The following is a 13,270-nucleotide window of genomic DNA, read 5'->3' on the forward strand; positions in this document are numbered from 1 at the left end:
GGCGACCACAACTGTACTCAATACTCCAAGTGCGACCGCGTCAGAGTTTTGTACAGTTATAACATGACCTCACGGCTCCGAAACTCAATCCCTCGACCAATAGAGGCTAACACACCGTACGCCTTCTTAACAACCTTATCAACCTGGGTGCCAACTTTCAGGGATCCAGGCACAATAATGATTTGAACGAGGGAACAAAATGTAACAGTTTGCAGATGATCCCAAGTTGGGTGGGAGGGTGAACTGCGTCGAGGGTGCAGAGATCCTTTAGAATGATCTTGCTGCAACTGTACAGGGCACTGTGAGGCCGCAGCTGGAGTACTGTGTGCAGTTTTGGTCGCCGCACTTGCGCAAGGATATTTTGGCCTTGGAGGGAGTGCGGAGGAGGTTTACTAGGCTGATACCGGAGATGAGGGAGTTGGACTATGAAGAGAGATTGAATAGACTGGGTCTGTACTCGTTGGAGTTTAGAAGGCTGAGGGGGGAATCTTATAGAGACGTATAAGATAACGAAGGGGATGGATAGGGTAGAGGTAGAGAGATTCTTCCCGCTTAGAAAGGATAGCAGAACTAGAGGGCACAGCCTCAAGATAAGGGGGGAGCAGTTTAGATCAGAGTTGAGGAGGAACTTCTTCACTCAAAGGGTGGTGAATCTCTGGAATTCTCTGCCCATTGAAGTGGTAGAGGCTACCTCGCTAAATATATTTAAGTCACAGGTAGATAGGTTTCTGATAGACAGGGAATTAAGGGGAGAAAGCGGGAAAGTGGAACTGATCCACTTCAGATCAGCCACGATCTTATTGAATGGCGGGGCAGGCTCGAAGGGCTAGATGGCCGACTCCTGCTCCTATTTCTTATGTCATCTGGACAGGTTGGGCAAGTGGGCTAATGAATGGCAGATGCAGTACAATTTGGATCAATGCGAGGTTATTTACTTTGGAAGCAAAAACAAGGCGGCAGATTACCACCTGAATGGCTGCAAATTGGGAGAGGAGGAGTGTGTGCAGAGGGATCTGGGCGTCCTTGTGCACCAGTCACTGAAGGTAAGCATGCAGGTAAAGGGTAATGGTATGTTGGCCTTCATTGCGAGAGGTACAGCAGCAGGGGATGTGTTGTTGCAGTGATACAGTGGCCTTGGTGAGACCACACCTAGAGTATTGTGTGCAGTTTTGGTTCCCTTTTCTGAGGAAGGATGTTCTCTCTCTGGAGGGAGCCCAGCGAAGGTTTACCAGGCTGACCCCGGGGACTGATGTACGAGGAAAGATTGACTCGGTTGGGATTGTTTTCTCTGGAGTTCAGAGGAATCTCAGACTTAGAAAATTCTAACAGGACTAGACAGGGGAGATGCAGGGAGGATGTTCCCCATGGTGAGGGGAGTCCAGAACCAGGTCTGAGGATTGGGGGGTAGACCATTTAGAGATGGAGGTGAGGAGACATTTCTTCACCCGGTGTGGAATTCATTCCCACAGGAAGTAGTTGATGCCAAAACATTGAATGCATTCAAGGTGGCTGCCTATAGCACTTGGGGGTGAACAGGGTCAAAAGGTTATGGGGGAGAAAGCAGGATTAGGCTATTGAGTTGGATGGTCAATCATGATCGCAACGAATGGCAGAGCAGGCTCAAAGGGCTGAATGGCCTCATCCTCAGAATCCCTGCAGTGCAGAAGGAGGCCATTCGGGCCATTGAGTCTGCACAATCCCACCAAGGCCCTATCTCCGTTACCCCATATATTTCCCCTGATACTAGAGTCAATTTAGCATGGCCAATCCACCTAACCTACACATCTTTGGATACTTGGGCAATTTAGCATGGCCAATCCCCCTAACCTACATATATTTGGACACCAAGGGTCAATTTAGCATGGCCAATACCACCAGCCTACCCATCTTTGGATACTAAGGAGCAATTTAGCCTGGCCAATGTCCCTAACCCACACATCTTTGGATACTAAGGGGCAATTAAGCATGGCCAATACTGTCAACCTACATATATTTGGACACTAAGGGGCAATTTAGCATGGCCAATACCACCAGCCTACCCATCTTTGGATACTAAAGGGGCAATTTAGCATGGAAAATCCACTTGATCTGCACATTTTTGGACACTAAGGGGCAATTTAGCATTGCCAATCCACCCTAACCCGCACATCTTTGGATACTAAGGGACAATTTAGCATGGCCAATCCACCTAACCTGCACATCTTTGGACACTAAGGAGCAATTTAGCATGGCCATTCCACCTAACCTAAAGGTCTTTGGACATTAAGGGGCAATTTAGCATAGCGAATCCACTTGATCTGCACATTTTTGGACACTAAGGGGCAATTCAGCATGGCCAATCCACCTAACCTGCACATCTTTGGACTGTAGGAGGAAACCAGACAGGGGGGGAAAAAAAAAGTGCAAACTCCACACAGACACAGTGACCAGAGGGCGGAATTGAACCCGGGTCCCTGGCGCTGTGAGGCAGCAGTCCCCACCCTGCCCCCATCGTCTATAAACGCCAACATCCCATTGGCCCACCTACTCTTTCGGAGAGCTAGTACGGGACCTACAAGTGGGCCGAAGGGTCTCATCAGACCAGTAAGGGGGCGGGGGGGTGCGGTCGAAGGAACAGACACAGGAGACGGAGCAGTTGCTGGGTGATCTTTCGGAAACCGTTTTATTATTATTATTATTGCACATGACCCCACATCAGCATGAATAAAAGTAAAATCGGGCGCAGGGAGGAGGGTTGTACACACAACACCAAGCTCAAAGGTAACTCCAGAAGAGCGCTACGTGTACAAACAAAAAAAAAATATACAAAAACAATAAAGAACCCTCAAAACAAAAAAGGGGAGGAAAGAAATAAGACATTTGTTTACAGGGAAAACAAATTAGAATAAAAATCTCTGATAAGTCCATAATCTCCCCATCCGGGATCCAGTTTCTTTGCAATAGATATCCAAGGGTCACACAATATACATGGGTGATGGGGGGGGGGCGCAGGTACTGCTTCGGCTTTGTCCCCTTTTCCTCCCCCATCCTTCACTGTCCACAAGTCCGAGAACTCCACGTGCAATTCGCAAAACAAAAAAGTCCTGCAGCAGAAAAAAAAAGATTAAAAATATCAATTAGCGGGGAGCTTTTGCAGATGCATAGAGAGTACACAGAGTGCAACATTTGTATGGGGGGGCAGAGGGAGGCGGTGCCAGGCAGTAGAGTTGCCAAGACAACAAGCTGCGTTTGAATTTTTGCCCCGTCAGTTTCAACTCGGCACTTGGCTAACAGCAACCTATCTCTCCCAGCCCCCTACATCCCTCCCCATCTCTTTAACCTCTTCCAGCTCCTAAATCCTTGTGTAAACATCTTCTTGTCCCCATACACCTCCTTATTCTAGCCTCCTCCAGCCCCTACACCCCTCCCTGCTTCTGTAACCTCCTCCAGGCTCTACACCTCTCCCTATCTCTGTAACCTCCTCCAGCCACCACCATCCTTCCTATCTCTAATCTGCTCCAGCCCCTACACCTCCTATCTTTTTAACTCCTCCAGCCCCCTCATCCCTCCCTCTGTAATCTCCTCCAGCCTCTATACCCCTCCCCGAGATCTCCTCCAACCATCTACACCCATCCCTATCTCCGTAACCTCCTCCAGCCCCGACACTCGTCCCCATCTCTGTAACCTCCTCCAGCCTCCATATCCTCCCCATCTTTTTAACTCCTCCAGCCCCCACATCCCTCCCAATCTCTAATCTCCTCCATGCTCTACACTCCTCCAAGCCCTACACCCTTCTCCATCTCTGTAACCTCCTCCAGGCTCTACACCCGCTCCCTAGCTCCGTAACCTCCTCCAATTCGAGTGGGGACTGAAAGCTCGAGATGCTTTGATATTTAATTATTATTAATTTAATATTTTTAAAAAAAAAATCAGGAATTTCTGTAGCAGATGGAGAGGGGGTCGGAGCAAACCCTCCCCCTGACAGTGGGTAAAGAGGGGTGAGGAAATCGATTTCGGTCGATCCTATTGGAACCTGCTCTCGCCCTGGTCCACACTCACCATTTCCAATCCATAGCTTCGGCTCACAGGGTACTTTGTTCTCTCGTGGGCGTTTCCACACTGACATGGTCTGGGACACTTTCCACTACTGTTGTCTACAGAGGAAGAGGAAAAAAGAGAGACAATAGAGTGTTGAGTGTGCGTGTCTAGGAAAAAAAGTTTTAAATGCGGAACACAAGGAACACGCCACGTAGCCCTTTGAGCCTGCCCCGCCATTCAATAAGATCATAGCTGATCTGAAGTGCCTCAGTTCCACTTTCCCACCTTCTCCCCATAACCCTTAATCCCCTTGCCTACAAAAACCTATCTACCCGCGTCTTAAATATATTTAGCGAGGCAGCCTCCACCACTTCAACGGGCAGAGAATTCCAGAGATTCACCACCCTTTGAGTGAAGAAGTTCCTCCTCAACTCTGTTCTAAACCGCCCCCCCTTTATCTTGAGGCTGTGCCCCCTAGTCCTACTGTCCTTTCTAAGCAGGAAGAATCTCTCTACCTCTACCCTATCCATCCCCTTCATCATCTTACACGTCTCAATGAGATCTCCCCTCATTCTTCTAAACTCTAACGAGTACAAGCCCAATTTAGAACATAGAACATAGAACATTACAGCGCAGAACAGGCCCTTCGGCCCACGATGTTGCGCCGACCAGCTTTTAAAAAAAAACACTAACCCACTAATCTAAACCAATCCCATTTCGTCCATAAACCTATCCACAGATCTCTTAAACGCCCCCAAACTAGGCGCATTTACAACTGCAGCTGGCAGGGCATTCCAGTCCCTCACCACCCTCTGGGTAAAGAACCTACCCCTGACATCAGTCCTATAACTACCCCCCCTTAATTTAAAGTCGTGCCCCCTCGTGCTAGCTTTCTCCATCCGAGGAAAAAGGCTATCACTATCTACCCTGTCTAAACCTCTAATCATCTTATATGTTTCAATAAGGTCCCCTCTTAGCCGCCTTCTTTCCAGCGAAAACAACCCCAAATCTCTCAGTCTCTCCTCATAGGATCTCCCCTCCATACCAGGCAACATCCTGGTAAACCTCCTCTGCACCCTCTCCAAAGCCTCCACATCCTTCCTGTAATGTGGGGACCAGAACTGCACACAATACTCCAAGTGCGGCCGCACCAGAGTTGTGTACAGTTGCATCATGACGCTGCGACTCCTAAATTCAATCCCCCTACCAATAAACGCCAAGACACCGTATGCCTTCTTAACAACCTTATCTACTTGATTCCCAACTTTCAGGGATCTATGTACACATACACCTAGATCCCTCTGCTCCTCCACACTATTCAAAGTTTATTCAGCCTCTCCTCATAGCTCAACCCCCTCAACTCCGGCATCAGCCTAGTGAACCTCCTCTGCACTCCCTCCAAGGCCAAAATATCCTTGCGCAAGTGTGGCAGACCAAAACAGTACTCCAGCTGCGGCCTCACCAGTGCCCTGTACAGTTGCAGCAAGACCTCCCTGCTTTTATATTCAATCCCCCTCGCTATGAAGGCCAGCATCCCATTTGCCTTCCTGACCACCTGCTGCACCTGCAGGCTGGGTTTTTGCGACTCATGCACAAGGACCCCCAGGTCCCTCTGCACCGTAGCATGCTGCAGCTTTTCTCCATGTAAGTAGTAATCCTTCCTACTATTATTCCTACCAAAGTGGATAACTTTGAAAGCAATCCGAGCTCATCCAACCTCTCCTCATCCCCAAAACAGTCCAGGCCATGTAACATCTTGACAATCCTTTCCATGCTCCTCAAAGCATCAATATCCTTCTGGTAGTGTGGCGACCAGAACCGCACACAATACTCCAAAAGGTGGCCAGACTCAAGTTTTATACAGCTGCGACATAACTTGGAAACTCTTGTACTTAAATGTCCCTGCCGATGAAGGCAAGCATGCTATACATTGCTTTCTTGACTCAATCCCTTTGTACAAATGTTCCTAAGGGTTCTGCCATTTATTGTATAAAAAGGTGGACAAAGAAAAGCTGTTCCTATCGGTGGATGGCGCGTGCACTCAAGGGGGGGGGGGAAAAACGTGAATGATCCGTTACTCCAGAGAGGAGTAACGATGCAGAACTCGCTCCCAAAATTCCCCTCCAACTCCGTTTTAAAAAAGTTGGCTGACGACACCACTGTAGTGGGTCGGATCTCAAACAATGACGAGACAGAGTACAGGAATGAGAGGGGATCTGGTGCGGTGACAATAATCTCTCCCTCAATGTCAACAAAAAAGGAAATTGTCATCAACTTCAGGAAGCGCAGTGGAGAACATGCCCTGGTCTACATCCAAGGGGATGATATGGAAATGAATCATAGAACCCTACAGTGCAGAAAGAGGCCCTTCAGCCCATCGAGTCTGTACCGAACACAATCCCATCCAGTCCCTACCCCATATCCCTACACATTATACCCACTAATCCCCCTAACCTACACGTCCCTGGAGCACCCGGAGGAAACCCACGCAGACACGAGGAGAATGCGCAAACTCCACGCAGACAGCGGCCCGAGCCGGGAATCGAACCCAGGACCCTGGAGCTGTGAAGCAGCAGTGCTAACCCACTGTGCCGCCTGTCGATAACTTCAAGTTTTTAAGGTGTCCAGATCACCAACAACCTGTCCTGGTTTGCCCCCCGCACCATGCCGACACTATAGTTGAGAAAGCCCCACCAATGCCTCTACTTTCTCAGAAGACTAAGGAAATTTGGCATGTCCGCTACGACTCTCACCAACTTTTACAGATGCACCATAGAAAGCATTCTTTCTGGTTGGTATGAATCCCACAAGGAACTCCAAAGGGTGGTGAATGTAGCCCAGTCCAAAACGCAAACCAGCCTCCCATCCATTGACTCTGTCTACACTTCCCGCTGCCTCAGGGAAAGCAGCCAGCATAATTAAGGACCCCCGTGCATCTTGGACATTCTCTCTTCCACCTTCTTCCATCGGGAAAAAGATACAAAAGTCTGAGGTCACGTACCGACCGACTCAAGAACAGCTTCTTCCCTGCTGCTGTCAGACTTTTGAAAGGACCCACCTCGCATTAAGCTGATCTTTCTCTACACCCTCGCTATGACTGTAACACTACATTCTGCACCCTCTCCTTTCCTTCTCTATGTATGGTATGCTTCCATATCCCTTATGTACTCTATGAACTGTATGCATTGTCTGTATAGCACGCAGAAAACGATACTTTTCACCTGTATCCCGATACATGCGACAATAATAAATCAAATCAAATCCTTCTCCTCGATGTACTCTATGAATGGTAAGCTTTGTCTGTATAGAGTGCTGGAAGCAGAGGATATGAACAATCTCAATAGGGAGTGGACTTGATTTATTATTTCACTGTATCCCAATACGTTTCTTGCACATTATACAGACAAAGCATACCGTTCATAGAGAAGGAAAGGAGAGTGTGCAGAATGTAGTGTTACAGTCATAGCTAGGGTGTAGAGAAAGATCAACTTAATGCGAGGTGGGTCCATTCAAAAGTCTGACAGCAGCAGGGAAGAAGCTGTTCTTGAGTCGGTCGGTACGGGACCTCAGACTTTTGTATCTTTTTACCGATGGAAGAAGGTGGAAGAGAGAATGTCCGGGGTGTGTGTGGGGTCCTTAATTATGCTGGCTGCTTTTCCCCGAGGCAGCGGGAAGTGTAGACAGAGTCAATGGATGGGAGGCTGGTTTGTGTGATGGATTGGGCTACACCCTTTCGTAGTTCCTTGCGGTCTTGGGCAGAGCAGGAGCCCATACCAAGCTGTGATACAACCAGAAAGAATGCTTTCTATGGGGCATCTGTAAGAGTTGGTGAGAGTCGTAGCGGACATGTCAAATTTCCTTCGTCTTCTGAGAAAGTGGTGGCGTTGGTGGGGCTTTCTTAACTATAGTGTCGGCATTGAGGGGGTGGGGAACCAGGACAGGTTGTTGGTGATCTGGATAGCTGAAAACCTCGACCCTTTTGACTTGGTGCCCGTTGACGTAGACAGGAGTACATTCTCCTCTACGCTTCCTGGAGTCGATGACTATCGCCTTGGTCTCGTTAATGTTGAAGGAGAGGTTATTGTTGCCGCACCAGTTCACCGGAGTCTCTACTCTCTCTCTGGTCATTGTTTGAGATCCGACCCTCGACAGTGGGTCAAACTTGACAATCGAATTGGGAGGGGGGGAATTTGGCCGCACCGTTAGGTGTACAAGGAGCACATACTTGGATAGACACAGAGGGAAATAAATTCCCAGAGGTACTGGGATAGAACGGGACCGACCGATTTCGTCCACAGATAGTATCAACTCGATGGGCTGAATGGCTTTCTGTGGTGTAACGCGAAGTCAACACTGAAGAAACGCCTGCAATCGGAGTCCAGTTCCCATCGGAGATGGTTTCGCGGCACTTACATTGGCCAGGAGGGTTTGCACGGGCTCCAACGTCACCACGCTTTGCGTCTCTTCAGCTGTTGGCGTGGCAACAGTCTCGACCGAAACCAGCGGTGCCGGCTCTTTGGTCCCCGCCGCTTCTGGAGGGGCCGGCGTTGGCACCGGATCTGCCACTGGAGGGGTTTCTGTGGCTCCAGCGGCAGGGGTTCCAGCGGCTCCTTCCGCAGGGGTTCCAGCAGCTCCATCGGCAGGGGTTCCAGCGGCCGGGCTCTCGACGGTGGGCGTCTCCTTTGGCGCCTGTTGGGAAGGAGGGAAGATTTCAGAAGGTGGAACTATGAGTCTGGGGTGGGGGGTGCAATTTAGCATGGCCAATCCCCACCTAACCTACACATCATTGACCATGCCAAATTGCCCCTTAGTATCCAAAAGATGTGCAGGTTAGGTGGACTGGCCATGCTAAATTGTCCCTTAGTGTCCAAAGATGTGCAGGTTAGGGGGATTGGCCATGCTAAATTGCCCCTTAGTGTCCAAAGATGTGTGGGTTAGGTGGATTGGCCATGCTAAATTGCCCCTTAGTATCCAAAGATGTGCAGGTTAGGGGCAATTTAGCATGGCCAATCCACCTAACCTGCACATCTTTGGATACTAAGGGGCAATTTAGTATGGCCAATCCACCTAACCTGCACATCTTTGGATACTAAGGGGCAATTTAGTATGGCCAATCCACCTTAGTATCCAAAGATATGCAGGTTAGGTGGATTGGCCATGCTAAATTGCCCCTTAGTATCCAAAGATATGCAGGTTAGGAGGATTGGCCATGCTAAATTGCCCCTTAGTATCCAAAGATATGCAGGTTAGGTGGATTGGCCATACTAAATTGCTCCTTAGTATCCAAAGATATGCATGTTAGGTGGATTGGCCATACTAAATTGCCCCTTAGTATCCAAAGATATGCAGGTTAGGTGGATTGGCCATGCTAAATTGCCCCTTAGTATCCAAAGAGGTGCAGGTTACGTGGATTGGCCATGCTAAATTGCCACTTAGGTGTCCAATCTACCTAACCCACACACTTTGGGATACTAAGGGTCAATTTAGCATGGCCAATCCACCTAACCTGCACATCTTTGGATACTAAGGGACAATTTAGCATAGCCAATCCACCTAACCTGCACATCTTTGGACACTGAGGGACAACTTAACATGGCCAAACTCAGCCAATGTCCTTGGGGGACCCAGGTTTGAATCCCGCCACAGCAGATGGTGGAATTTGAATTCAATAAAACGAGAAAAAAAGAAAATCTGGGATTAAGAATCTACTGATGACCAACTTTCGGAAAAGCCCATCTGGTCCCTTGAGGGAACTAGTTCCAACTAGCGTTTGGGGATCTGGCATGTTCTGCCTGGAAGTGTGAATGGGGGGTGGGTTCAAATCAGGACATTCGAGGGGGAAATTGGATGATTATCCAAATGGAAAAAAAAACAGTGCGCTGGGGTATAGGGTGAGAGGGAAAGGCAGGAGAACAATGCTACGTCACAATGCCGGTTTGCTGATCCAGTCCAGGCACAATGGGCCTCCTTGATTATTCTGACACACACCTCAGAAAAAGGAGAAAGAAAATTACAACGCAGTGCGGAAAGATAGGAAAAGGGAAAAAAAAAGGGCTAGTATAAAATTGCCAGACTCTGCTAGGAATTTTTGTTCTATCAACTTAGATGTTACACTTTATCAGTGGGGAGCAAGTTTGCTAGGTGATTGTAAGTGTTTTAAATACTTAGTTTTAAAAAGGTACACCTTTAATTAGTCCATAAATAATATCTTCTATACATTTGTAGAAGTTAAAGGAACTTAGATGCGCAGCTACAGAGTGCCCCTTTGACACTAAAAAACATATATATTAGATACATTCCTTTAAACTGTTGGGATCGCAAGGCCGTAAAGGAGACTTAAATTTGCCTCAGAAAGAGCTGATACGAGAGTAAGTTTTAACGAGGCTGCCTTCACACAGTTTCTAGTCAAAACAGGGAGTCAGAGCTCATGAAAAAGTTGTGGTGGGGGGAACTTAGTGGCGAGGATTAAATGGTAATGCGGATGGCATTCCTCAAAAATCGTAGGTAGGTGATTAAAAAAAGCTCAGTCACCGGATTGATAAGCAAAGTGTTTTAATCAGGTGGCAATAAATGGAAACACGAACTAGGGGGCACAGCCTCAGAATACAGGGGAGTCAATTTAGAACAGAGTTGAGGAGGAACTTCTTCTCCCAGGGGAATTCTCTGCCCATTGAAGTGGTGGAGGCTACCTCGTTAACTGTGTTTAAGTCACGGGTAGATCGATTTTTAACCGATAAGGGTATTGAGGGTTATGGGGAGCGGGCGGGTAAGTGGAACTGAACCCACTATCAGATCAGCCATGATCTTATTGAATGGCGGGGCAGGCTCGAGGGGCCAGATGGCCCTACTCCTGCTCCTATTTCTTAATGTTCTAAACAAACTTACGGGTCGTACTTGGGCTGCTCTTGAATGTTCGAGATTGGCCTAGTGCCTCATGTCGTTAGTGTGCGCTTAAACTGGACCAGATACTGGGCAAGACGACAGCTCAGTGACTATCACTGATTGCTGTGCAGACACATGGATTTGGGCCGGTGTCTGTGGGAGTTTTGCGCATTCTCCCCGTGCTTGCGTGGGTTTTCTCCGGGTGCTCCGGTTTCCTCCCGCACCCCAAAGATGTGCTATTAGGCTGATTGGAGGTAATAAATTGTCCCGCAGTTTCCCTCAATGTGGATGGCCATAAAACAATAGATAAGGGTCATGGGTGGAGGGGGGGACTGGTAGTGTTAAAGTGGCGGCGCAGGCTCGTTGGGCCGAAGGGCCTGTTTCCCAGGCTGTTTTTGTTCTTTGTTTAGTTGACCACATCCCTTAGGGATTCGGCTAACTTCACTGACAAGGTCACAACATACTAATGGCTTTTGTAGGCCCCCTTTATCAATTAAAGGACGCCCACATGAGACTGTTTTAGCGATGGTGCTTTGCGAGGCTGCTTTCAAATTAGAGACATGATTTCTGACTAAGAGACTAGAGTACGGGCTTAGGGATGACCTACTGGGGTATCCCACGAGGTATTGTGATCTCACAGATCAGGGTAGTTCAGTAATTTTTCTATTGGATCAATACTTTTAAGTATGTCATTTGTAACACTGATTTGATTTATTATTGTCACATGTAGTGGGACACTGTGTCTGTATAGCGCGCAAGAAACAATACTTTTCACTGTATCCCAATACATGTGACTATAATAAATCACATCAAATCGTTCTCCCCTATGTACTCTATGAATGGTATGCTTTGTCTGTATAGTGCGCAAGAAACAATACTTTTCAAAGCATACTGTTCATAGAATGAATAGGGGAGAAGGATTTGATTTGATTTATTATTGTCACATGTATTGGGATACAGTGAAAAGTATTGTTTCTTGTGCGCTATACAAAGCATACTGTTCATAGAGTACATAGGGGAGAGGGATTTGATTTATTATTGTCACATGTATTGGGATACAGTGAAAAGTATTGTTTCTTGTGCGCTATACAGGCAAAGCATACCGTTCATAGAGTACATGGGGAGAAGGATTTGATTTGATTTATTATTGTCACATGTATTGGGATAGTGTGAAAAGTATTGTTTCTTGTGCACTATACAAAGCATACTGTTCATAGAGTACATAAGAGAGAAGGATTTGATTTATTGTCACCTGTATTGGGATACAGTGAAAAGTATTGTTTCTTGCGCACTATACAGACAAAGCATACTGTTCATAGAGTACATGGGGAGAAGGATTTGATTTGATTTATTATTGTCACATGTATTGGGATACAGTGAAAAGTATTGTTTCTTGCGCGCTATACAGGCAAAGCATACCGTTCATAGAGAAGGAAAGGAGAGAGTGCAGAATGTAGTGTTACAGTCATAGCTAGGGTGTAGAGAAAGATCAACTTCAATGCGAGGTAGGTCCATTCAAAAGTCTGATGACAGCAGCAGGGAAGAAGCTGTTTTTGAGTCGGTCGGTACGGGACCTCAGACTTTTGTATCTTATTGTATCTAGGCTTGTACTCGTTAGAGTTTAGAAGAATGAGGGGAGATCTTATTGAGACGTATAAGATGATGAATGGGATGGATAGGATAGAGGTGGAGAGACTCTTCCCGCTCAAAAACGACAGTAGGACTAGGGGGCACAGCCTCAAGATAAAGGGGGGGCGGTTTAGAACGGAGTTGAGGAGGAACTTCTTCACTCAAAGGGTGGTGAATCTCTGGAATTCTCTGCCCGTTGAAGTGGTGGAGGCTGCCTCGCTAAATATTTTTAAGAAGCGGGTTGATGGGTTCTTGATAAGAGAGGGGATTAAGGGTTATGGGGAGAGGGCGGGAATGTGGAACTGAGCCACGACAGATCAGCCATGATCTTATTGAATGGCGGGGCAGGCTCGAAGGGCTAGATGGCCTACTCCTGCTCCTATTTCTTATGTTCTTATGTTCTTATGTTCTTATTCCCCATCCCCCAAAAGGAAGAAGGTGGAAGAGAGAATGTCCGGGGTGCGTTGCAGGGTGGGGGGGGGTCCTTAATTATTATATTTGATTGGATCGTGTCCAACTGACTGCGAGCTGCAGAATTGTATAAACCAGGACGATTTTCTTTGTCCTGTCTCTCTGACCCGTTGTGTCAAGAACCTTTCCTTGCTAGCAGGTATAATAAAAGACAATCTGTCGGTTAAGTGTCTTGTGTTAGTCTGTTTTTTTTTTGGGCGGAAGTCGAGATTGAGACAACAGGCCCTTCAGTCCCGCTCCCACCTTGTGAGCTAAAACCCCCTCCCGTTCT

General features: G+C 47.5%; 1 protein-coding gene across 2 annotated transcripts in view; it reads right to left on the reverse strand.

The window, feature by feature from the left end:
* Window positions 1–4,037: 4,037 nt before the first annotated feature.
* Window positions 4,038–13,270, reverse strand: part of LOC145337755 (Y-box-binding protein 2-A-like) — a 48,034-nt gene continuing 38,801 nt past the window's right edge. For both annotated transcript variants that reach the window (XM_080182601.1, XM_080182600.1), the window contains 2 exons: window positions 8,431–8,706; window positions 4,038–4,133 (listed from right to left, as the gene is read on the reverse strand). In XM_080182601.1, coding sequence (XP_080038727.1) covers window positions 4,062–4,133; window positions 8,431–8,706 — 348 coding nt within the window. In that variant the 3' untranslated portion in view covers window positions 4,038–4,061. The remainder of the gene's footprint in view (window positions 4,134–8,430; window positions 8,707–13,270) is intronic.

This window comes from Carcharhinus amblyrhynchos, unplaced genomic scaffold (assembly GCF_965287045.1).
Source record: "Carcharhinus amblyrhynchos unplaced genomic scaffold, sCarAmb.v2.hapA scaffold_69, whole genome shotgun sequence".
Classification (NCBI taxonomy): domain Eukaryota; kingdom Metazoa; phylum Chordata; class Chondrichthyes; order Carcharhiniformes; family Carcharhinidae; genus Carcharhinus; species Carcharhinus amblyrhynchos.